The 27,935-nt window shown below is 37.0% G+C and overlaps 1 protein-coding gene across 1 annotated transcript in view; it reads right to left on the bottom strand.

Moving 5' to 3' along the window:
• The window catches only part of CNTNAP5 (contactin associated protein family member 5), a 1,495,600-nt gene that overhangs the window by 1,023,044 nt on the left and 444,621 nt on the right, over positions 1-27,935 (bottom strand). The window contains exon 5 of the mRNA XM_042780525.1: positions 7,335-7,538. Within this exon, the coding sequence (XP_042636459.1) occupies positions 7,335-7,538 (204 nt within the window). The remainder of the gene's footprint in view (positions 1-7,334; positions 7,539-27,935) is intronic.

Below are 27,935 nucleotides of genomic sequence, written 5' to 3'. Positions count from 1 at the left end.
CCCCCCCCAATCTGTGAGTTCTCAAGTTCTCTTTTTACTCTTTTGGAGAAGTCTTTGGAAGCACATAAAAATTTAATTTTTAAAAGCTCAAATTCATCTACTTTCTTTTCTGCTGTTTGTACATTTTGGGTTATGCTTGATAGTTTATTTATGCCATATATTAGGGCCCCAAAATTTGCCCCTAGTTTTCCCCTTAGGAACTTTATGTTTAGGTTTCACATTTAAGTCTTTGATCCATCTGGAGTTATTTTTTGTGTATGGTCTGAGGTACAAATCTTGTTTCATTTTTCTGCAAATGAATATCCAGTTTTGCTAGCATCATGTATTAAACATGCATTCTTTTCCCATTTAATGGATTTAGGTCCTCTGTCAAAGATTAGCTGACCATAGCACAATGGATCTATTTCTGGGTTCTCAGTTGTATTCCATTGGTCTATGTGTCTGTCATTCTATCAATACCAGGCAGTTTTGACTACTGTGACTATATAGCAGGTTTTGAGATCTGGCAGTATGAGACCTCCTACTTTGTTCTTCTTCTTCAATAGTGCTTTGCTTATCTGAGGTCTCCTTCCTTTTCCATATGAAGTTAGTGATTGTTTTTTCCATATTGTTAAAAAAATGTTGATGGGATCTGGATTGGGATTACCTTGAATGTGTATATTGCTTTGGGTAGAACTGACATTTTCACAATGTTCAATCTTCCTACCCATGATCATGGTATGTTTTTCCATTTATGTAAATCTCTTATGGTTTCTTGAAGTAGTCTTTTGTAGTTTTCTTTGTATAGATCTTTTGTGTCCCTGGTAAGATTTATTCCCAAGTGTTTTATTTTTTTTCATAGCTATTGTAAATGGTATTGATTTCCTTATCTTTTTCAGCAATCTCTTCCCTGGTGTAGAGGAATCCAACTGAGTTTTGGATGTTGATCTTGTATCCTGCCACTGTGTTAAATCTCTCAGTTAGTTACAGCAGTTTTTTTACTAAGTCTCTTGGGTTTTCTAGGTGTAGGATCATATCATCAGCAAATATGGATAGTTTGACTTCTTCCTTATCAATTTGGATGCTTTTGATTTCCCTTATTATTTTTATTTTATTCTTGCCTTATTGCCCTGGCTAGGACTTCCAACATAATGGTGACTAGAAGTGGTGATAGAGGACATCCTTATCTAGTTCCTGTTCACAAGGGAATGATTTCAGTTTCTCTCCATTGAGAATAATGTTGGCTGTTGGTTTTGCATAGATGCTCTTTATTATGTTGAGGAATGTCCCTCCTATTTATATTTTGCTGAGACTTTTGATCAGGAATGGTGTTGGATTTTATCAAATGCATTTTCTGCATTGATTGATAAGATCATGTGGTTCTTTTCCTTTGTTTTATTTATGTGATGTACGGCATTGATTGTTTCTCTAATGTTGAACCATCATGCATACCTGATATGAACCCCATTTGGTCATAATGAATGATTTTTTTTTATATGTTGTTGGAGTCGATTGTCGAGGATTTTGTTGAAGATTTTTGCATCTATACTAATGAGCATGAGAGATACTGGTTTGTAGTTTTCCTCTTGATTGAAGTCTTTGCCTGGTTTTGGTATCAAGGTTATGCTTGCTGCATAAAATGAATGAGGAAGGATTCCATCCTTTTGTATGTTTTAGAATAGTTTAAGATGGATTGGTGTAAGTTCTTCTCTGAATGTTTGATAGAATTCTCCAGTGAAATCATGTGGGCCAGGAATTTTTTTTTTGTAATTTTTTTTTTGACTTGTTCAATTTCTTCTTTTGTTATGGATCCGTTCAACTTTTCCATATCAGTCTGTGTTAGTTTAGGTAAGTGGTGTGTTTCTATAAATCTGTCCATTTCCTCCAGATTTTCAATTTTTTTGGAGTACAGTTCTTCATAGTATCCTGATAGTATCCTTTTCATTTCAATTGATTCTTTTGTGATGTCACCCATTTTTTCATTATTTGTGTTATGTGTATTATCCGCCTCTTTTCCTTTCTTAAATTTGCAATGGTTTGTCAATTTTATACATCTTTAAAAAAAAAAAAAAACAACTTCCGGTCTTGTTGATTTTTTTCTATTGTCTTTCTATTTTCTGTTTTATTGATTTCTGCTTGAATCTTTATTATTTCCTTTCTTCTGGTGACTGTGGGCTTTTCTTGCTGTTCTTTTCCTAAGTGTTGGAGATGTTGGGTTAAAGTATTGATTTTAGGTCTTTTTTTTTTTTTTTTGATGTGTGTATTTATTGCTATAAATTAACCTCTGATCACTGCTTTTGCTGTGCCCCAAAGATTTTGACATATTTTGTTTTCATTCTCATTTGATTCAAGATATTTTTAAATTTCATCTTTTATTTTTTCTATTACCCAGTCGTTTTTGAGGAGGGTGTTCAGTTTGTATATGTTCGCTCTTTTCCATTGGCCTTCCTATTGTTGGTTTCTACTTTGATAGCATTGTAATCTGAGAAGATGCTTTGCAATATTTCAGTGTTGTTAAGCTTATTAAGGCTTTCTTTATGGCCTCACATATGTTCTATCGTGAAGAATGTTCCACGTGCACTAGAAAAGAATGTGTATTGTGCTGCTGTTGGGTGAAGTGCTCTGTAGTAGTTTATATGATCAAGTTGTTGAATTGTATTGTTTAGCTTTTCTGCATCTTTGTAGAATTTCTTTGCAGTTGTTCTATCTTTCATTGAAAGTGGTGTATTAAAGTCTTCCACTATGACTGTGGAGTCATTTCTTTGCCTTTTCAACTCTTTTAAAGTCTGATTTATGTATTTGTGGTCTTTCATTGGGTCCATATACATTTATTATGGTTATATCTTCTTGTTCAATTAATCATTTAATTATTAAATAATGTCCTTCCTTGCCTTGTATGGTGTTTTTTATCTTAAAGTCAATTTGACCAGAAATTAATATTGTCACTCCAGCTCTTTTTTGGTTGCTATTTGCTTGATATATCTTTTCCCAGCTTTTGATTTTCAGTCTGTTTTTGTCTTTGTCTCTAAGGCATGTCTCTTGTAGACAGCATATTTTTGGGTTACATTTTCTTATCCAGTCTGCAACTCTCCATCTCTTGAGTGGTGTATTTAATCCATTAACATTCATTGTAATTGATGATAAGTATGAATTGGTTGCTGTCGTTTTGTTATGTGTTTTTTTGTGGTGTTCCTGGTTTCTTTGTTCCATATAATTTTCTGTGCTGAGCTCATTATATTTATGAATCATGTTATCACTTCCTTTGTTGCTATAGTTTTTAGTATTTGCTATATATTTGTGCTTCCCCTCTTTTTTATCGTGATGTGAAGATTTATCATTTTTCTTTGAGGTTACCCTGTGATTTATAATTTTCTCCCCATAATTAGAACAGTCTCTTCTATCTTGCAACTCTCTTGACTTCCTCACCATACAGAAATTCTATAGCTACACTATTATCCCCTCTTGATTTGTAGTTATCGTCATTTACCAAGTGATATCTCTGGTTCTCTGTTTACAATCTTATAAACTTATTTTACTTTGGACACTTTCATAGCTGTGTTTGTTCCTGGATTATGTCATCTTGTGTATTAATGGTTGGTTCTTGTTTGTTATTATTGGTTCTCTGTTCAAAGGACTCCCTTTACTATCTCTTGTAAGATTGTTCTGGTTTTAACAAATTACCTTAATTTCTGTTTATCTTAAAATTTCCTTTTTTTCACTATCATATTTGAGGAACAATTTTGCTGTGTATATAATTCTTGGTTGGAAATTTTTCCCTTTCTGAATTTGACATATACAATTCCACTACCTTCTTGCATGTGTGGTTTCTGCTGAGAAATCAGAGCTTATTTTTTATTGGTTGTACTTCATAAGTAACTTTTAGCTTTTCCTGTGCTGCTTTCAGGATTCTTTCTTTGTCATTCGTTTTGATGACTTTGATGATGCTATGTCTTTTGGGGTCTATCTTGTTTGGGGATCTTTGGATTTCCTGTGTGGATATAGTCTTATCTTTCATTATATCAGAGAAGTTCTCTTCCAACAAATCTTGGACAGTGGTTTTTTTTTTTTTTTAATGTTCTGGAATTCCAATGACATGTAGGTTATTCCTTTTGATGGTATGCCACATGAACCTTAGGTTTTCTTCATTTTGTTTTGCTCTTTTATCTGATTGAACCTTTTCCAAAGAAGTATTCAAGTATTTGTCTTCAATCTCATTAATTCTGTCTTACATTCATTCAGTTCTATTTTTTTGCCCTTTCATTGTGTTATCTGTTTCTGACAATTTAGTCTTAATCTTCTGGATTTCTATCTGAATCATTTTTTAATCATTTTGAATCATTTCTAATTTTTCATATATTTTGTCATTTTGTTCTTGTATTTTCTTCCAAAATTCTTCTGAGATTTTGTCTGTGTGTTCCTTAATTTTTTCAGTGTTTTCCTTGATTCATCTCTCAATCCTTTGAAGATACCTAAGTATAATTCTTTTGAATTCCTTATGAGGGAGTTCCAATGCTGCTTCTTCCTCAGGGTTTTGTTCTGGGTCTGTATCCTGCTCCCTTGTTTCTACCACTTTATCTTGCTTCTTTGTGTGGACTGTGATGGTCTATTTTCCCCAAGACATTGTAATGTTGTCATCTTTAGATCTCTGTTTACTGTTTGTGAAGACCAGTTATTGGTGAGTCAGCCTTTTCTTGGTGGCCATTTATCATTGACAAGTTGGTGGAGAAAGAAGTGGGGGCTCTCACTCAGTAAGTGAAGATGCAGGAGGTGTGGGTATAATTATGCCATATGGGCACTGTTGCTGTCTCCCACTCAGTTAGAGAAAAACAACAATCAAATAACTTTCAAAAAAGTAAAAGCAAGGAGTCAAAAAGTACACCATATAAACACACAGGAATAATAACCAAAAAAAAGGGTGAACTCTGCAATATCTGGGGAGATGGCAATAAGAGCAAAAAAGGGAGAGTAAGAGAATACTGAAGAAAAAAAAAAAATGTGAAAAATGCATAAGGAAAAACCAGGAATAAAATTTACCACGAGAAACAAAAAATGGGAACCAAGAACAGGGAAGAGGGAATAAGCTGAAAATTAGAACCTAGGAAGAGAAGAATAAAGGATAATAATAAAAAGGACAATAATAATGATAATAATTTTAAAACACACTAAAATAAACTAGTTAAAAAACAAATCTGGGCAGGATGGTTCAAAGCACCCAGGCTCCTTCTGAGCACACAGATTGGGATGGAATTCCTGCTGGCTCAGAAGGTGAGTGGGAGTGAGGGATGGCTGCATCTCTGTTCACCAAGAGGGTGTTGGGTATAAGAGTAACAAGGGGAATATTACACCTCTCCAGTCGTTGGCATCTGGAATGTCCTTGTGGTTCCCAGCAAGTGGAACCTATTCTTAAGTCCCTGGAATCTGGGAGAATGCCATCCCTTTAAAGATCCAGAATGGTTGAACCCCTTGTAAACATTCAGAATGACTGCACCCTCCAGACAGGCAAAACTCCACAGCTCAGCCTGCCTTTCTCTTCTCTGGTTCCTCTTTTATTCACCAGGCACCAGTGTAGTTCCCCATGCAGTCCCACACTAGAAGTACCATTTTTAGGTTAATTTTTAAGTTCTAATGCCACTTGGCAATATCCGAGCTGTTTGTACCATCAGGATCACTGACAAATTACAGCTCTGTATGTCTCCTTTTTTGGTGTTTTCATTCAAGTTCTTCTATTATTTTGATTTTAGTCCACACCATATCCTTCCCTTCAAAGGTCAGGGCTCCAAGATTATCTTCTGTATCGGTGTTAATTGGTTCCCCTTTTCTTTGTTGAAGCGGGTCTGTGTACTCTGTGTGCCTATTCGGCCATCTTAATGGAACTCCTCAATACACTATTTCTTTAGGAATGTTAATACTACCAAATCTTTTTCTAGTAAATCCTCTTACTAGTAGCCCTCTTTTCTTGGTGATATTCTCCTTCTAAAGTGTCTTTTGCATACACCTAACCTAATGTATATACTTAACCTAATGCATTATATTTTAATCTTATTAAAATTGGAATTATGGAAGTTCTTTCTGCTACCTCCACTTATTGCACATACTGAGGGTAAATGATATTTGCTAACAAGATACTCAGACATGCTTTGTATGAAAATCTACATGATTTGGCTTTGGAGTTAAGTCTGCACTAATCTTTATTTATAATGCCTGTTGTGCTTGTAGCCAAAATATATTTATCTGTGATAGTATTCCAGTCTTCTAGTAACTTGCATTTGCAAACTAAAGTCAACACTCTGTCTTTCCTTCTTTATTTCTTAATGATTCTTTTTTCACAAGTATAATGTTCTCCCTCTGTAATGCTAATAAATGTCATTTGGGAGGCAGGGAGTCATCCACACAAAAAATGGTCACTTATTTTCCTATTACTTAGCTACAAAAGAGCTTTTATGGTTTGTCTTTACATCCTTGGTAACTTTGCTCTCTCTCTTCTGTGCGTGGCTTACCTCCCCTTAAAAATTACCTTTGATCATATAAAGGAGCAAAGCTTTGCTTCCTCCTTCCCTGAGATAAGGATTCAATTACAGGGAAAGGCAGGCCTGCTTGTGGTGAGATGTTCAGTATAGATGACCCAACAGCACAGCAGGAGGCCCATCCTAAATGTTCATGGAGGAAGGAATTCTACAGTAATTTAGCTGCCTTTTGGCAAGTCTGGGATCACCAGCATAGCCAGGGCACTTAGACGAAAATGCTTAACCAGAGAAGGGCATGCCCAAAAACTTAGAACAAATTGTATTCTTACTGCACACATATGCTCCCACTCATACATTAAAAAAAGAAAAACAGAAATAAGTCAATTAAAACTTTCGATTCCTCTGTTTTTATTATCAGAACTTAATATTTAACTTCCATTAATATACTAACTCGATGGATTGTGAGCAAGCCTCATTATCTATATCTACAAATATCTGTATGTCTATCAATCTATCTATCTTATGTTTGTTATAAAACCTGACAAATTTACTTTAGAGTTTGAGTTACTAAAATAAGCATTTAAGTAGGTAACTAGACAGATAAGTAAATAAATAATAACAATTAGCTTGCAACAATTACCTTCCCTCATTTTGAAAATTACTATTGATATCTCATTGCAAAATTATTTCAATTCAAAGAATGTTGTCTATGCCTTAAACATTTCAAGAAATGGTATGTTTCTATCTTAACCTAAATGAAGAAATGTGCCCTTTCAATTGTGTACCAGTGACTTCCCTTGTGTACTTCAGCAATATAAGGAACTGTGCCCTGTAGGTAAGAAAGTTCCCTATAGCCCATCATGGTAAAGGATGGGTAAAGTTTAAACCTACCCAAGTTGAGGTACAGGACCAGCATCCCCTTCTGGAGCTCTAGGGTAATGTGGTCTCCACGTTGACCTTCTCCATGGAACAGAACTCCATCCTCTTGCATGCTCTTAAACTTCAGGGAAATCACATCCTTGAGAGTGCTCATTAGCTTCTGATTGAATCTGTATAGAAGGGAACTTCGGCCATCAAAGTCAGCAACATCTGATTCTGGGTGCAGAAAGAGAGGGGTTGGAGAGAGAAATCATCACATATCCTTGTGATTGCTCTTCCTGTTCCCTACCTTATAGTTGTCCGACTCATAAGAATGTTCTTGACATTAGAAAAGTCCTGTCTCGACAGTAAGCATATAGAGTATACCCAACACAATTGGACTCAGGAAATTTTCATAAAAGCAATCACTAAACACTGAGTCATTCACCTAAAAGGAAACATTCTCATTAGTGATAAGTCAGCTTTTGCTTGTAGGAACAAGGTGAAAATACTATAAGTAACTCATGTCAGTCTCCATGGTGTCAGATGCCTGGTTTGTAATCATCTCTTAATAACTATCTCCCTTTACTTGATACCTTATTATTAATATTATTTTTCTGATCATTGTAACCACATGCTCCCCTCATGACAGGCTCAAGGTTAGAGACAAAAAAATAGATATGATTTATTATTCCAACTCTGAATGAACATTGCCCTTTCCCTAGAACCTTCTATTGAAAATAGTACTGAGATGTCCTCTGGATTAAGTGAAAAAGAGTTAACCAGAGGGTTGGAGGTTCAAATCTGCCAGCCACTCCATGGAAAGAAGACTGGGGAATCTACTTTCATAAATATTGACTGCCTCAGAAACCCAGAAGGGGTCATTATTAGTCAGAACCAACTTGATGGCAGTTAAGTTTTTAGTTAGTTTGTTTGTTTGTTTTTAGTAATGAATAACTTGTTATTTGAGCAGGGAGGGTGATACATGGCTACCTTGACACCTTTCCTTATATCATTTATATTCTTTACATAATAATAATGGTTATTCAATATTGTTAAAGTAAAAGAGATGAGTAATTATGATGTAGGTAAACTTACATAGCAAATAGCATATAAACCAAAATGTTAACAAGAACTCTTTTGGGGAGGTATTGTAGCTTATTTTCTCTTATTTTATTTTTTGTTTTTTACTTTTCTTTAATTACATGATCTTTTGTAACATACTTTTATTGCTTTAATAATAGGAAAATATGTAAAGCTATGTAATTATAATTTGAAACAGACTCATTATGTACCATCTTATGTGGGTAAGGTGGTGATGAATGGGTGACTGGAGGGGGTGAGATTAGTCTTTATTAAAATCAAGCATCCAAGAAAACTCAATTTTGCATTACATACCAAGCAATTAACATCTTCAGCCTGAGCATACATGATGATCAATTAAGTGTGTGTGTGTGTGTGAGTGTGTGCTTGAGCAAGGATTTAGACACAACTTTTGTAAAGGCAAAATTCTGAAAAGAAAGAAAACTGAAATAATACCTTCACCATAGTTGTAAGAACACAATTAAAATTTATTTCTATGGAATAAAGTGTTTTTAACCAAAAGGCTGGTGATAATGCCTTAGGCCCTACAAAGCACTAGTTGAGATAAAGAGATTTTCACAAGCTCACATCACTCTCCAAACATCATTCATCCCATTCTCTCAAAGCACACACATGTCCCCTCAGTTGTACTGCTACCAAAGCCAAATGGAGGCTTCAGGCAGCAAGTTCCATAAACCATAAAACCCTGAGGACCACACTATAGGTATAACCATAGATTTACATATAAGTACCCCAAACATTTTCTTCCTTTGGGGTTTCCTAAAAGGAGCTCTTGTAGCATAGTGCATAAAACATTTGGCTGCTAATCAGAAGATCAGTGGTTCAAACCAACCAGCTGCTCTGTGGGAGGAAGATGGAGCAATCTACTTCTGTTTAAGACTTATAGCCTAAGAAACCCCATGGGGGTTGCTATCAGTCATAATTGACTCAGTGACAGTGAATTTGTTTTTTGTTTTTTTTTTTGGGTGGAGTATCTTCAGAGGCCTTTTGCCCACACATAGTATGTGCTGGCATCAGGATGGGGACTTGTGTAACTACATAAACCAGGAGGAAGTTTGTCAGCAATTTGTTGCTATGCTAAAAAGTTATTGTATGAAGTGGTGCATCCTAGAGGAGTGTTTGTCTAAAACTTTTGTTTCTTTGTGCTTATGTACAGTGAGATAAGGCTTGTAAATATATTTATTGTTTCCTGTGTTTTATTGGGGAGTTTTGGTGGTGTAGTGACTAAGGCACCTGACAGCTAACCAGAAGGCTGCCATTTCAAATCCACCAGCCACTTTTCGGGAGAAAGGTTGGGCAATCAACTTCCATAGGGATACTGCCTTGGAAACCCACAGAGGGGTTGCTATGAGTTGGATCTGACTTGACATTGGGGTCACCAGGAAACATGTTAGAAGTATAGAATCTAGATCTTACCCCAGACCTATTGAAATAGACACTCTCAGTGTGGGGCCTGGCAATCTGTGCCCTCTAGGTGATTTGTGCCAGAGTATAAATACCAGGTTCAGTAGGAGTCATGAGGTTGTAGATAGAGTCAGGGGGTCTGATGAAGGTTTTTCTTAAAATAAAGCAAAATGAGTTTCAACTGCATTCTGAGGTCAATAAGGAATTTATTATTGAAATATTTAAAAGCTTGAAAAATGCATTGTCAATGTTGGTTTCTAGAGAGTGTTATGGTTTTAGGAAGGGTGTCTGTATTACCTGCTAACCCTTCCACCATATATCAGTGGAATTAACCAATTTAGTTTTCTCTTGCCAAAGTGGTAAAATCCTAATGGAGTCCTTTTATTTTTCCTGCCATTTGTCAGAATTCTACAATGACTATGACCCTGGAATAGATCATTTCTCTCTCTTTCTGAAAATTGAGATTTTAGGATCTGATTATTGCAAACACAGTGCAATTCAATTGGTGGTTTCTGGAGTTGGTGACACATTGGCAGATTTCTCTAGAAAGTGAGTTATAGGGGTCATCAGGCAAGGTAGGACCTCATAAAGCATTTCTTTTAGGTCCATCTAAACAGCACATACACTTCCCCCATCTCGTTTCAGTAGCAGTTCTCGGGGCTGGCTGACTTCTCATTGGGTCCATAATTACTGTTCCACCTGTCACAGCCCATTTTCTGAGGAATACAGAGTTCTGGAGGTATGTTCTGGCATATTTGATGGATGTTGGTAGCTTGTCAACAATCCAACTTAAAAAAAAGGGGGGGGGGGGCTCCGCTGAATAAAAGACTCCAAGGTTGAATCCCCAAGTGAGTTGAGACGGGCTCTTGTGTGGGCCAATGACAGCAAGTCTGTTTTCTCACAGGCTAGAGCTCAAAGATGATAGGAGAAACAATCTATTCATCCTGTAGTAATTAGTCCCACCCTGGCTCTTTGGTTGTCCACAGTAAACATGATTTTAAGTATAATTACACTGTAAAGATTATCTCCTTATACATTGTATACAAACAATTATATTAATCACATCATACACTTGAATTTGAGGGCTTTGGCTGTCAAAACCACAAACCACAGCGGTTTCTGCAATTAGCTCAAACTTGTACATGTCACCTACAGATTCTGGCACTCTTTCAGGCCTTATCAGAAACTTATGATAACCTTAGGTAAACTATAAAAATGCTATAAATTTCCAAAGCCCAACTGAGGCAATATTTAGGATTAGTTTACCTTTCATTATTTCTGATATTTCTATGTATGATGCCAGGTGAAAAACAAGATGGGTCTCAAGATAATGACATAAAAAATCATCAAAACAGAAAAGAAACAGAGCTCTGAATTCCAAACCCAATTTCAGCAGATAGGCTCTTTGACTTTGACAGTCAGACTTGCCTTATCTTATAATGTCTAGGCATTCCAGATTCCTTAAAAGTATCTCTGAGCAAACTTAAAATGTGTAGTTCAATTGGACTGATCACTAACTGCAAAGATTATACCAAAATAATTAATGACTTATAGAGAACTTGCAAAGTAGTAGAAATTTATATGTTTCTACAACCATAAATTCACTGGTGGACATTGGGCATGTTCTGGACTCTTTTCAGTCACTGAGCCCTGAAATGCAAAGATGATGGCAATGTAGGCCTTATTGAAAAGGGACTCAGACATTAATAACATGAGCACAATAAATGAATCAAATGAAAGATTCAATAAAGTGTAATGTTTAAAAAGTATTATTCACTTGGCTTCTCTCACTAGGCACTATTCTGTCTTTCTTTCTTTTTTTTTTTTTTTGTATAGATATGTAAGGAGGTAAGCATGAACATATATTGATAGTGGAGTAAATTTTACCTATCTTGTGCTTCATTGTGTATCAATTGGCCAGTGATGTGGTAAATTTTGGAAGAGCTATCACTTTGAGTTGCATGCTAGCTTTTTTCTTTTAATTACAAGTGATATATATTAATTGTGGGGAAAAATCAGGAACTACAGATAAACAAAAATAAATAAAGAATAATTTTAATCTTTCTACTAAGAGAAACTACTGGTAATATTTTGGCTTATATTCCAAGGGATTTCTAGGCACATATATATGTAAACATATAAATGAGATCTTATTCCATATACAAATATCCCATTGCATATACAAGTATATGCATATATTGGGAAACTTTGAATAATACAGAAACACACAGAGTAAAATGTTACTGTGCCCTTCACCTTTGCTAATCAAATTCCTTCCCACAGAGCATGCCCTATTAATGTTATAAGTCTCTTTTATGACTTTGAAAAAGCACATTTACATGCATGTATTTAAGTATATATGATGCATTTCTACATGATCCTTTTGTTTTTTAGAAGAGCTCTGGTGGCTTAGAGTTTGAAGCTTTCACCTGCTAACTAAAAGGTTGGTGGTTCAAACTTGCCAGCTGCTTTGCAGGAGAAAGATGAGGTAGTCTATTTCTGGGGCAATTATACATTGCCTTAAAATCAGAATTGATTTGATGACAGTGGGTTTGTTTGTTTATAAGACACATGATCATTTTATGTACCAATAATAAAGAAAAAATGCTGTAAATTAAACTATGATCTCATTGCTTGCAAGATGAATCCTGATTTTAGGTATTCAAAATGGAAGATAAAATGCAGTTTGGAATCTAGATAGATAGATGTTGTTGTTGCTGTTGTTGTTATGTGCGTCGAATCGGACCCGACTCATAGTGACCCCTCCTTGGGTTTCCAGGGCAGTATCACTATGAAAGTAGATTGCCCCATCTTCCTTCCGAGGAGTGGCTGGTGAGTTTGAACTGCCAGCCTCCTGGTTAGCAGTCAAGTGCCTTAGGCACTATAGATAGCAGTGTCAAAATCTGAAACCAGAACTACTTATTCTTCCCCTAAAATTAGTTGGTATTTTTTATATAGAAAGTTTTACTATGGTTTTATATATGTATATGTGGGGAAGTTTAACACTCTGTGCTAATGATTCTGACTGGGTATAATCTAGGGAACAGTGTTAGAAGAAGTGTTAGGGGAATAACATTAAATCTCTCTTGTGACCATTACAATGGGAAACAAATGTAAAAGAAACTGTAGAAGGTGAGGATTTGACATTTGTGTGGAAACATTGTACTACATAAAGTTGTTGATTTAACGACAAGGTCACTTTACCTTTTAAGATTTTCTTTAAAGCTACCACCATTAAATATGTGTTAGGGACCCAGGACCAATATGGTCAGTCCAATCACACCCTGGGCAGCAGGATATTATGCCATTAAAAAAAAAATAAATGTTAGCTGTGTGCAAGGAGTTCTTGTAAGATGGGAGATTAGGCAGACAAACTACAGACCTTCTTCAACAACAACAAAAAAAAACGGGAACCAGAAAACAAAGATGTTGTTGTTGTTATGTGCCGTCGAGTCAAACCCGGCTCATAGCGACCCCTCCTTGGGTTTCCGAGGCAGTATCACTACGGAAGTAGGATTGCCCAACCTTCCTTCCGAGGAGTGGCTGGTGGATTTGAACCGCCAGCCGTCTGGTTAGCAGGCAAGTGTCTTAGCCACTATGCTACCAGAGCTCCCAGAAAACAAAGATACCGAAGGTAATCCTGGAGACCTGAGTTTTGAAAGAAGGATACAGAAGTGGACTAAACCCCAACTAGTAGAAGAATCTGCATGAAAACACCGAAAAAGGAGGCATACAGTGCTGAGGACTGTTACTGATCCTGATGACATGGACAGCTTGAATATTGCCAAGTGGTGTTAGGACCTAAGAATTAACCTAAAAATAGGCCCTACTAACCAGGGGGCACTGGTGGCCTAATGCCTAAGGCATTTGACTGCTAACCAGAAGGCTGGTGGTTCAAACCCACCAGTCACTCCTCAGAAAGAAGGTTGGGCAATCTACTTCCGTAGTGATACTGCCTCAGAAACACAAGGAGGGGTCACTATGAGTCAAATTTTACTCCACAGCAGTGCATTTCAAACCAGGGGCTGCATGTAGGACTGAACTGATGGCTGGTGAACAAAAGGGGACACACTGAAGAGAGAGATAGGCTGAGCTGTGGACTTGTGGCTGTCCAGAGAGAGCAGCCATTTTGAATGTTTACAAGAGGTTTGATCATTTTGGATGTTTAAGGTGACAGCATTCTTCCAGAATCCAGGGACTTAAGAATAGGCTCCACTTGCAGGGGACCTCAAGGACACACCTGACACAAAGGATTGGAATGGTGCGATATTCCCCTTGTTACTTTTATACCCTACACCCTCTTGGTGAATGGAGGTGTGACGATCACTCAATCCCACCCACCGTCTGGGCTGGCAGGAATTTCATCCTATTCTGAATGCCCTGCCACATTCTGCCCAGATTTCTTTTTCTTTTTTGGTTTTTAGTTTGTTTTTGTCTGTTTAAATTTTTTTTTTGGTCCTTTTTATTATTATTCTTTCTTCTTCCCTTCCCAGCTTCTAGTTTTCAGATTTTTCTCTCTTCTCAGTTCCTGGTTCCCATCTTTTCCTTTCTTGTGGTTCTCCCCATTCCTTTTGTTTTTGCATTTTTCCCATTTTTTCCTTCATTATTCTCCTACTCTACCTCTTTTTTCTTATTCCCCCTCTCCAGACATTGCAGGGGTTTTATTTCTTTCTTTCTTTTCTTCCTTTTTCCTTCCTTCCTCCCTCGCTCCCTCCATTCTTTCTTTCTTTCATTTTCCCTTTTTCTATGCATATTTCTTTTGGGTTTTTAAAGTATTTCTTTAAGTATTTTCTCATTTATTGCCTTTCTTATTTTTCTTTTTTTTCCTTTGATGATTATTCCTGTGTGTTTACATAGTGTGTGTTTTTTGCACTCTTGATTTTACTTTTTAATGATTTTCTGATTGTTATTTTGTCTGAGTGAGAGACACCAATTGTGCTCCTTTGACAAACCATACCCACCCCTCCTGTAGCTCCACTTACTGAATGAGAGCCACCACTTCCTTCTGTACCAACTGGTCAATAATAAATGACTACCAATAAGAGCTTGACTCACCCTTAACTGCTCATCACAAACAGCTAACAGAGAACTGTGCAAACACTCTCCATCTCTGTCACATCCACCAGGAGACAGGTAGTGAGTGCATAAGTGCTGCCAACTAGCAAATACAGGAACACAGTATCTTATACTCAGATACATTAAAAAAAAAAGAAAGAAAATGAAATTGTTGGGCAAAACACTCCAACATACAATCACCAATTAAATATAAACACAAAAAGTCACAATGTCTCAGAGAAACAGATCATCACAGTCCACACAAAGAAGCAAGATCAAGGGAGCAGGATACAGACCCAGAGCACATCCCTGAGGAAGAAACAGCATTGGAACTCACTGATAAGGAATTCAAAAGAAGTACAGTTAGGTACCTTCAAAGGAGAGAGAGACAGAACAAAGGAAACACTGACAAAATTAAGTAATACACAGATAAAACCCTGGAAAAATTTTAGAAGAAAATACAGGAATAAAATGACAAAATAAATGAAATAATTAGAAATGATACAGATAGAAATCCAGAAGATTAATACTAAATTTTCAGAAATACATAACACATTGAAAAGGCAAAGGATTACAGTTGAATCAGTGAAAGACAGAATTAATGAGATGGAAGATTAATCCTGAATACTTTTTTTGGAAAGGGATTGATCAGAAAAAAGATGAAAATACAATGAAGAAAGCCTAAGATTCATGTGGGATACCATCAAAAGGAACAACCAAAGAGTAATCAGAATGCCAGAACAGGAAGAGATAAAGTAAACCACTGAGAAAATTGTCCAAGGTTTGTTGGAAGAGAACTTCCATGATATGATGAAAGATGAGAATATATCCATTCAAGAAGTCCAATGAATCCCAAACAGGATAGACACCAAAAGAAAGTCACCAAGACGTAGCATCATCAAAGGCATCAAAACAAAGACAAAGAAAGAATGCTGAAAGCAATGTGGGAAAAATGAAAAGTTAACTACAAAGGGCAATCAATAAGTCTAAGGTCTGATTTCTTAGCAGAAACCATGCAGGAAAGAAGGCAATGGGATGGTATATATAAAACCCTGCAAGAGAAAATTTTTCAAACAAGAATTATATATCCAGTAAAACTGTCCGTTAAATATGATGGTGAAATTAGGAGATTTCAAAATAAGCAGAAATTAAGGGAATTTGTTAAAATCAGAACAATCTTATAAGAGAAACTATAAAGAATCATTTGAACAGAGAACCAATAATAGGAAACAACAACCAACCATTAATACACATGAAGACATAACCGAGCAACCAACAAAGCTATGGAAGTATCCAAAATAAAATAAGCTTACAAGATTGTAAATAGAGAACCGGCAAATGAGGACAACTACATACCATAAAGAGGGAAAAAAATAGTTGCCAAAGGGGCAAAGAGGCTGCATCTCCTGACCTCCTCTAACCCCATAAGAGGAAGACAGAATCACGATCAGTAGCCCAAGGCCTATTCTTGCAAGGCCAGACAAGCTGTCTCCCTCCAGCCCTTTCACAAACCCTAGTACCAACTGTTTCTCCTGCAACACCCACCATCTCTCTGCTGGGTTCAATAATTTGCTGCAGTGGCCACACAGAATTCCCAGATTGTGGGGTTTATTAGGGAAGCATTAGGCTATAATTCAAGTTCAGGAACAATGCTCAGTCTCTCTCAGCCTGCCATCTTTCAGCCAACAGTCTCTTTCAGTCTTTCTGCCAGCAATGAGTGACTCTCGGTGTCTCTCTCTTAGCAATGCATGTCTCTCGGTGTCTCTAAGCAGTGTGTGTTTCTCAGTCAGCAGTCAGAGAGACTCCTTCTTCCTCTAGGAGGGCTCCTTTTGGGCCTGACAGAGTGGCCAAACTAAGAAATCATAACATCAGAATTCTAAGAACCTGAGAGAGCAAACTTCCCAGAACATTGATTCATGGACTTTCAACAGAAGTACCCCAGGTGGATAACTTTTACAATCAGGAGCTCCTCAGTCGTTCATGGCAAATTACACCACGGGATTTACAAAGACTTAGGGCTAGAAAAGCCATAGCAGGTGATTTACTACACCGCAATAGTGTAGTTACAAAACTTCTAAATGGTGAGGAAGTCAAGAGAGTTGCGAGATAGAATCGACTGTTCTAAACATGGGGTGAAAATTATAAATCACAGGGTAATCTCAAAGAAAAATGATAAACCTTCACATCACAATAAAAAAGAGGACAAGCACAAATATTTAGCAAATACTGAAACAACAGCAACAAAGGAAATGATAACACAATTCATAAAAAAAAAAATGATCACAGCACAGAAAATTATATGGAAAAAGAAACCAGTAACACAACATACACACACTCAAAAAAAAAAAAAAAAGGCAAAATGACAGCAACAAATTCATACTTGTCAATAATTATACTGAATGCCAATGGATTAAGTGCACCACTCAAGAGACAGAGAGTTGCAGACTGGATAAGAAAACAACCCATCAACATGCTGTCTACAAGACTTGCATCTCAGAGAGAAAGACAAAAATACACTGAAAATCAAAGGTAGGAAAAAGATATAACAAGCATATGGGAACCAATAAAGAGCAGGGGTACCAATATTAATTTCTGAAAAATTGACTTTAAGATAAAAACCAGCATAAGAGACAAGGAAGGACATTATATAATGATTAAAGGGTCAATCAAACAAGAAGATATAACCATAATAAATATATATGGAGAGAATGAAAGAATCTCAAAATACATTATTCAGACTTAACAGAGAGAAAAGATAAATAGATGACTCCACAGTCATGGCAAGAGACTTTAATACACCACTTTCAAAGAAAGATAGAACAACTGGAAATAAACTCAACAAAGATGCAAAAGAACTAAACAATACAATCAACTAACTTGATCTTATAAACATCTAAAGACCACTTCCCCCAACCAAAACACAATGTTCATTCTTTTCCAGTGCACATGGAACATTCTCCATGATAGAGCATGCGTTAGATAATGAACTAAGCCTTAATAAACTTAACAACATTGAAATATTGCAAAGCACCTTTGCAGGTTACAATGGTATAAAATTAGAAATCAACAATAAGAAGATCAATGGACAAAGAGCAAACACATGGAAACTGAGCAGCACCCTCCTGAAGAATGACTAGGTAATAGAAAAAATAAAAAATTGCCTTGCATCATATGGGAATCAAAACACAAGATGTCAAAATCTTTTGGACACAGCAAAAATAATTTGTAGCAATCAACGCACATATCAAAAAAGAGGAGAGACAAAATCAATACGTTCAACCAACATCTCCAACCAGTACAAAAATAAAAGCTCATAGTCACCAGAAGAAAGGAAATAATAAAGATTTGGACACAAATAAACGAAAAGGAAAATAGAAAATTGAAAAATCAGCAAGACTAGAAGTTGATTTTTTGAAAAGATACATATAATTGACAAACCACTGGCAAATTTAACAAAGGAAAAATGGATAGAATAAAAAAAATGAATAAGAAATGAATTAAGTGACATCACAATAGAACTAACTGAAATAAAAAAGATAATATTAGGATACGATGAAGAACTGTAACTAAGTAACTAACTAACAAACTCACTGCCATAGAGTGGGATTCAAGTCATAGCAACCCCTCCTTGGATTTCTGAGGTAGTATCACTACAGAAACAGATTGTCTAACCTTCCTTCTGAGGAGTGGCTGGAGAGTTTGAACTGCCATCCTTCTGGTTAGCAGTCAAGTGCCTTAGGCACTATGCCACCAGCACTTCTATGAAGAACTGTACTCCAATAATTTTTTTAAAATATAGAAGAAATGGCCAGATTTCTAATCTACCATCTTCTGGAAGAGAAATGAATAGATTTCTAGAAACACATTACATACCTAAACTAACACAGACTGTGGTGGAAAACTTGAACAGATGTATAACAAAAGGAAATTAAACAGGTCATACAAAAATTACCAACAAAAAAAAGGCCTGGCCCCGACAGTTTCACTGTAGAATTTTACTAAACATACAGAGAAGAACTGACACAATCTTATTCAAACTATTCCAAAACATGGAAAAGAATGGAAACCTCCCAAATTCATTTTATGAAGTAAGCATAATTTTGATACCAAAACCACACAAAGACATCACTGAAAAGGAAAACTACAGACCAATAGCCCTTATCAATAGAGATGCAAAAATCTTCAATAAAATCCTAGCCAAAGGACTCCAACAACATATCCAAAAAATAATACATTATGACCAAGTGGGGTTCATATCAGGTATACAAGGATTGTCCAACATTAGAAAAACAATCAATATAATCCATTACATAAATAAAACTAAGCAAAAGAACTACATGATCATAACAATTGATGTAGAAAATGAATTTGATAAAATGCAACATCCATTCCTGATCAAAAGTCTCAGCAAAATAGGAATAGAAGGGACATTCCTCAACATAATAAAGGGCATATATGCAAAACCAACAGCCAACATTATTCTCAATGGACAGTGACTGAAAAAATTCCCCTTGTGAACAGGAAACACAAAAGGATGCCCTCTATCACCACTTCTATCCAACATTGTATTGGAAGACTGACCAAGGGCAGTAAGGCAAGAAAGGGAAATCAAAGGCATACAAATTGGTAAAGAAGTCAAAATATCTGTATTTGCTGATGATATGATTCTATACCTAGAAAACCCAAGGGACTCAGTCAAAAATCTACTGGACCTAATTTAAAGTTTTAGCATCATGGCAGGATAAAAAATTAACATCCAAAAATCAGTTGGATTTCTCTACACCAGCAAAGGGATTGCTGAAAAAGAAACAAGGAAATCAATACCATTTATAACAGCTATGAAAAATAAAATAAAACACTTGGGAATATATCTTACCAGGGACACAAAAGACCTATACAAAGAAAACTGCAAAAGACTACTTCAAGAAACCATAAGAGATTTACACAAATGGAAAAACATATCATGCTCATGGATAGGAAGATGGAACATTGTGAAAATATCAATTCTACCCAAAGCAATCTATACATTCAATGTAATCCCAATCCAGATCCCATCAACATTTTTTTAACAATATGGAAAAAAAAAAAATCACTAACTTCATATGGAAAGGAAGGAGACCTCAGATAAGTAAAGCACTATTGATAAAGAAATACAAAGTAGGTCTCACACTCCCAAATCTCAAAACCTACTATACAGACACAGTAGTCAAAATAGTCTGGTACTGGTATAATGACAGACAAACAGGTCAATGAAATAGAATTGAGAACTCAGAAATAGATCCTTTGACCTATGGTCAGCTGATCTTTTACAAAGGGCCCAAATTCATTAAATGGGGAAGAGATTGTCTGTTTAACTAACAGTGCTGGCAAAATTGGATATCTATTTGCAGAAAAAGGAAACAATATCTGTACCTCACACTATTCACAAAAACTAATTCTAGCTGGCTCAAAGACTTAAATGTGAAAACTAAAACTATAAAGTTCCTCAAGGAAAAATTAGGGGCAAATTTAGAGGCCTTAATATATGGCATAGACTATCAAGCAAAACCCAAAATGCATAAATAGCAAAAGAGAAGCTAGATGAATGGGACCCTCTAAAATTTACATTTTATGTTCTTCCAAAGATTTCTCCAAAACAGTAAAAAGAGAACCCAGAGATTGGGAAAAAATATTTGACAATGACATATCTCATAAGGTACTTATCTCTGGAAAACTTCAACACCTCAACAACAAAAAGACAAATAATCCAATTAAAAAATTGGCAGAAGTCATGAATAGACACTTCACAGAAGAGGATATTCAGGCAGCCAACAAACAAATGAAGAAATGTTCACGATCATTAGCCATTAGAGAGATGCAAATCAAAACAACGAGCCCCAGCACTAGTAGCAAAGTACAACAAGGCAGAAAATAACAAATGTTGGCAAGGATGTACAGAGATTAGGACTCTCATACATTGCTGGTGGCACCGAAAAGTGGTACAAACATGGTGGAAACCAGTATGGCGATTCCTTAAAAAGTGTGAATTAGAAATACCATTTGGCCCAGCAATTTCCAAACCAGATATATATCCTAAAGAAGTGAGAGCCAGGACAAGAACAGATATATGCACACTCACGTTCATCACCAAAGGCAATAAGGAGGAAAGCTGGGGCCAATGGGATGGGCAACATGATCCATCTAAGGGGAGGAAGACAGACAGCCCTCACCCAAAGGCAGGAAGGAGGGAAAGCCAGGAGGAGAGGTTTCAAACAGCAAAGGGAGATGAACTTGTCTGTCATTTTATCATATGGTGGTGGCCTGTGTGTTGCTGTGAGGCTGGAGGCTGTGGTACTGGTGTTTCAAACACCAGCAGGGTTGCATATGGTGCACAGGTTGCAATGCAGCTTCCTGACTGAGACACACTCAGAAGGAAGAGGCCATCCACTTCTCAAAGAATTGCCTAGGAAAATCTTTATGAATAGCAGAGAAAGATTCTCTGATACATTACTGGACAACTGTATGAATAGCCTGGAAACATTGTCTGATACAGTTCTGGAAGATGAACCCTCTACGTCAGAAGGCACTCAAAATACAACTGGAAAAGGGCTGTTTCTTCAGAGTAGAACCAACCTTAACCATATGGATAAAGTAAAGTTTTCAGAACCTCCATTTGCTGATGTGACACAAGCCAAATTGAGGAGAAACAACTACAAACATACATTAATAATCAGAACATGGGATGTATGAAGTATGAATCTAGGAAAATTGGAAGTTGACAAAAATGAAATGGAACACATAAAGATTAATATCCTAGGCATTAGTGAGCTGAAATTGTGTGGTTTGGGCCATTTTGAATCAGACAACCATATGATCTACTATACCAGGAAGACAAATTAAAGAGAAATAGAGTGGCATTCATCATCACAAAGGATGTTTCAAGATCTGTCCTGAAGTACAATGCTGTCAGTTATAGGATACCATACCCATAAAAGGAAGACCAGTTAATACTACTATGATTCAACTTTACACAGCGACCACCAAAGCCAAAGATGAGAAAATTGAACATTTTTATCAACTTCTGCAGTCTGAAATTGACCAAACATCCAATCAAGATGTGTTAATTATCACTGGTGACTGGAATGCAAAAGTTGGAAACAAAATAGAATGACCAGTAGTTGGAAAATTTGGCTGTGGTGACAGAAATAATGCTGGAGACCACATGATATAATTTTGCAAGAACAATGACTTACTCATTACAAATACCTTTTGCAACAACACAAGCAGCAGCTATACACATGGACTTTGCCACATAGAGTACACAGGAATCAGATTGACTACATCTGTAGCAAGAGTGATGGAAAAGTTCAATATCTTCAGCTATAAAAGACCAGGAGCTAATTGTAGAACAGACCATCAACTGCTCATATGCAAGTTCACCTTGAAGTTGAAAACAACTAAACCAAGTCCACCAGAGCCAAAATATGACCTTGAATATATCCCTCCTGAATTGAGAGACCATCCCAAAAATAGATTTGACGCATTGAACACCAATGACCGAAACCCAGAAGAATTGTGGGATGACATCAAGAACATCATCCATGAAGAAATTAAAAGGTCAATAAAAATACAGTAAAGGAAGAAAAAAACAAAATGGATGTTAGAATAGACTCTGAAACTTGCCCTTGAACAGAAATTAACCAAAGCAAATGGAAGAAATGACACGATAAAGAACTGAACAGAAGATTTCAAAGAGCAGCTTGAAAAGACAAAGTCAATTATTATAATGAAATGTGCAAAGACCTGGAGTTAGAAAACCAAAAGGTAAAAATGCACTCAGCATTTCTCTAGCTGAAAGAACTGAAGAAGAAATTTAAACCTTGCATTTCAATATTAAAAGATTCTGTGGGCAAAATATTGAATGATGCAGGAAACATCAAAAGAAGATGGAAGGAATACAGAGATTCACTGTATCAAAAAGAATTAGTTGATGCTCATCTATTTCAGGAGGTGGCATATGATCAAGAACCAGTGGTATTGAGGAAAAAATTAAAGCTGCATTGAAGGAATTGGCAAAGAACAAGGCTCCAGGAATTGATGAACTATCCATTGAGATATTTCAACAAATGGATGCCTCTCTGGAGGTACTCACTCGGCTATGCCAAGAGATTTGGAAGACAGCTACTTGGCCAACTGACTGGAAGAGATCCATATTTGTCCCCATTCCAAAGAAAGGTGATCTCACAGAATATGGAAATTATCAAACAATATCATTAATATCACACACAAGTAAAATCTTGCTGAAGATAATTCAAAAATGGTTACAGAAGTATATTGACAGAGAACTTCCAGAAATACAAGCTGGATTCAAAAGAGGATGTGGAATGAGTGATATCATTACTGATGTCAGATGGATCTTGGCTGGAAGCAAATTCCATAAAGATGTTTTCTTGTGTTTTATTGACTACGCAATAGCATTTGATTATGTGGATCATAACAAATTATGGGTAACATTGAGAAGAATGAGAATTCCATAACACTTGTACACATGAGGAACCTGTACAGAGATAAAGAGGCTGTCATTTGAACAGAACAAGGAGACACTGCATGGTTTAAAATCAAGAAAGGAGTGTGTCAGCGTTGTATCTTTTCACCACACTTTTTCAATCTGTATGTTGAGCAAATAATCAAAGAAGCTGGACTATATGAAGAAGAATTTGGCATTAGGATTGAAGGAAGAATTATTAACAACCTGCAATACACTGACAACACAACTTTGCTGAAAGTAAAGACTTGAAACAGTTACTGATGAAGATTGAAGAATACAGTCTGCAGTAGGGATTATTTCTCCATATGAAGAAAATAAAAATCCTCAGAATTGGACCTATAAGCAGCATCACCATAAATGGGGAAAAAAAAAATTGAAGTTGTCAAGGACTCCACATTGTTTGGTTCTACAATCAATGCCAATGGCAGAAGCAGTCAGGACATCAGACGACATACAGCACTGGGCAAATAGGCTGCAAAGGACCTCTTTCAAATGCTGAAGAGCAAAGATGTCTCCTTGAGGACTAAGGTCCATCTGACACAAGCCATAGTATTTTCAATCATCTCATATGCATGTGAGAGCTGGCCAATGAATAAGGAATCCAAAGAAGAGTTGATGCTTTTGAGTTGTGGTGCTGGTGAAGAATGCTGAAAGTATCATGGACTGCTAAAAGAGTCAACAAATCTTTCCTGGAAGAAGTGCAGCTAGAATGCTCCTTGGAAGTGAGAATGGCCAGACTTCATCTCACGTACTTTGGTGAAGTTATCAGAAGGGACCATTTCCTGGAGAAGGCTGTCCTGCTTGGCAAGGTGAAGGATCAATGAAAGAGGGGAAGGCCCTCAATGAGATGGATTAACACAGTGGCTGTGGCAATAGGCTCAAGTATAGCAAGAATCATGGAGCTGGCGCAGGACTGGGTAGTGTTTTGTTCTGCTGTGCATAGGGTTGCTATGAGTAGGAGACAACTTGACGACACCTAACAACAACAATACCATGTTCATTGCTGCATTAATTATAATAGCAAAAAAGATGGAAACAACCTAGGTGCCTATCAACAGAAAATGGATAACCAACCAAACTATGGTGCATGTACACAATGGAATACTATGCAACCCTAAAGAATAATGTAGAATCTAAAAAACACCACATAATGTGGATGACCTTGGAAGACATTATGCTGAGAGAAAGAAGTCAATCACAGAAGAACAAATATTATATTTGTCCATTATTATAAAAAGTCAAGAACAGGTTTATATATGGAAGGAAATTCTTCGTTGGGTACCAGGGGGATGGGAGGGGAGAGGAGAGAACACTGTTAGATAGGTAGAGACAAGTATTGATTTGGGTGAAGAGAAGGGCAATGTACCAAATGTGAGTGATCAACATGGTGGCATTGAGGAAGAGGAAGACATAGAGGTACACAGACAACAAAGATGAACCCTTTTGCACATACAGTACTGAGTTGTCAGTGAAGGCAAACATTGATAGATAGATGTGTGGGCAGGCTAAACAATTAGGTCTGTCGATGCAGGGGTGAGTGTGCCTATGACCCATGTATAGGGCTGGCAGACAATGTTTCTACAAATATATTTGTATGTTCTGTAAGAATTCCCAAGTATGCAGCAGAGCTGGCAAGGGACAAGGTTGTAGTCACTTCTTGGCCACAGCCAGCTACCCAAAGAGAGCAAGTAGTTGGACCTGTGGGCTTGGGACCCTGGTCACAGGGGACTTCAAGCTCAATTTGTATAATGTACTATACAAAAACATTGTTCCACATTCTACTTTGGTGAGTAGCATCTGGGATCTTAAAAGCTTGCAAGGAGCCATCTAGATACAACAACGGGTCTCTCCTAGTCTACAACAAAGGAGAATGAAGGAAACTAAAGACACATGGAAGCAGTTACTCCAAGTGACTTGTACATCACACGATCCTCAGCCTATATGACTATGAGACAAGAAGAACTAGATGGTGCTTGGCTACCACTGTCAACCTCTTGGAGGGGGATCTATGTAGGAGATCCTGGATAGAGTGGGAGAACTATGTGGAACAAAATTCAAAATCATAATTAAAAAAAAAAATAGGGGACCAGGTTTGGTCTGATAGAACCTGGTGGAACCCCTGAGACTATGACTCCTAGCTGCCCTTCAGGTCTGGAATTGAACCCACTCCCGTGGCTTCTATCCAAACAAAAGACAGGCATATGAGCTAAACATTTACATTAGGTAGATACACCCCTTGGAGAGATCAATCATGGCAGAATAGAAGGGTTGTGCATGCACAGAGAGACAGCTTGGGGGCAGGAGTGCATGGGAGGGAAGGACACAGGGAAGACGTATCGATGGGAGGAAGAGGGAGGGAAGATGTTGCATTGTGGTAAATTGTAGTCAATGTCATGGGACAATGTGTATGTGAGCTGCTGTATGGAAAGTGAATTTGCTTTGTAAACTTTCTCCCAAATCACAATAAAAATTAAAAAAAGAAAAGAAAGAAAGAAAAAGTGTTAGGTGTGGGCCATCTTCAGTGGAGCTACCAAGCTAAGAGAGACTAGGAAGTAAGTGTGCTTTCTGAAAATCAGGCAATGTAAACTTAAGGGTCACAACAGAATATCGTCAGACTCACTTACATTGGATATCTCATCAAAAGTGATCAATTGCCAGAGAAAGACATCATATTTAGTGAAGCAGAGAACCAATGGAGGTGAGGGAAAACCACAGTGAGGGGGACTGGCAAAAAAGATGAGGAAACCGAGGTCCAGAAATGTCTTAGCATTACTCACTCATTGTCATGGAGTTGGTCCCCACTCATAGCAACCCTTCCTTAGGTTTCCAAGGTGATCTCTCCATGGAAGTAGATTGCCCAACTTTCCTCCAAGGAGTGGCTGGTGGGTTTGAACTGCCAGCCTTCTGGTTAGCAGTCAAATGCCATAGACACTACGCTACCAGAGCTCACATTGACTTAAACCTGCTGGTGATTATAAAGAGGTCACAGAACTAAGAAGTATTTCATTCTGATGCATTGAGGTCACCATGAGTCAGAGTCAATGTAAAAGCAGCTAATAACAGTTATATGCAAGTATATTTGCCTCTTCATAGAAGCTATTTTTCAATTATTTCTATATGAATTAAGAGAAAGAAGACTAGATAGATAGATAGATAACTTTTTTTTTCTTTTTTTTTTTTTTTTAAGTAGCCTAATACTAGGGAGCTCTGGTGGTATAGTGCTAAGGTACTTGACAGCTAAGCAGAAGGCTGCCAGTTCAAACCCACCAGTCACTCCTTGGAAGGAAGGTTGGGCACTCTACTTCTATAGTGATATTGCGTTGGAAACCCAAGGAGGGGTTGCTATTGAGTCAGGATCGACTTGAAGGCAGTGAGTGAGTGAGTAATACTAAGGCATTTCTGGACCTCGGTTTCCTCATCTGTAGAAGTAACTGATTACAATGAATGATCTTGGAGGTTTTCTCCACTTTAAAATGATGTGATTTTTCATAAAAAGGTTCAAAGTAGTGGGGTCTGCCAGCTTCCAGATATGACTGCTACCATCTTGTTCCTCCATTCTCCAAAGTCCACATGGCATAAACTGGGCCTTCTGAGGTTCTTCCTGACAGGGTTAAAATAGCTTTAGCATGCCAAAGATGAAATGTTTAACTTTATGCCCTCTGTGATACATGACAAATAACCTCAGCAAAAGAGAACAGCAAAAAGAACAAAGCTGAGGCCGGACTGACAAAAAGATTTGGGGAATGAGAATATGACTGCAGCTCTGAAACTGTTAAATTTTGGATGACACCAACTGGTAGTAATTAACCAAATAGGAGCCAGCTCTTTCATGGAAAAGAGGCAATTTGATGTATAAAATGAAGGTTGTCATTCTTAATGAGACTGAGAAGTCTGACAGACCATTAGAGTTTATCAGAATTAATAGTGCTTTTAAAATTAGTCTCCTATATTTTAGAAAACTCAAACAGAAGCCCCCAGATAGAATTTCATTGAGCCTAAATTTTTTAGATGACCTGGTATAGGTGTCTGAACCCTCAGGACATGATGTATAGAGATTTCCTTCATTTGAAGCTTAAGGGGCATGTGGTCCTGAATAAGAAGAACAAGGAGGGAAAAGAGAAATGGGGAGAATGTTGATAGCCAGTCTAAATATCAGATTAATGATTGCAGCTAACATTTTTGAGTGCTTACCACATGAACTCTGGTAGTATAGTAGGTAAGGCATTTGGCTGCTAACCAGAAGGTCAGGGGTTCAAACCCTTCCACTGATCTGTGGGAGAAAGATAAGACAATCTACTTCCATAAAGATTTACAGATTTAGAAACCCTTTATGGGTTGCTACTAACCAGAATTGACTCTATAGCAGTGGTTTTGGTTTGGTTTTGGTACCAAATGTCAAATCTACCCAAAGAAATTTATATTCATTATCTCTTTTAATTTACATTATTATTATTTTTTTAAATTGTGATTTGGGTGAAAATTTACAGAGCAAATTCACTTTCCATACAGCAGTTCACATACACTTTGTCTCATGACATTGACCA

This window comes from Orycteropus afer, unplaced genomic scaffold, assembly GCF_000298275.1.
Source record: "Orycteropus afer afer isolate SDZICR_OR568_19922 unplaced genomic scaffold, OryAfe1.0 scaffold00004, whole genome shotgun sequence".
NCBI classification, from domain to species: Eukaryota; Metazoa; Chordata; class Mammalia; order Tubulidentata; family Orycteropodidae; genus Orycteropus; species Orycteropus afer.
The sequence above is the reverse complement of the archived record's forward strand: the minus strand, read 5'-3'. Positions and strand labels throughout refer to the sequence as shown.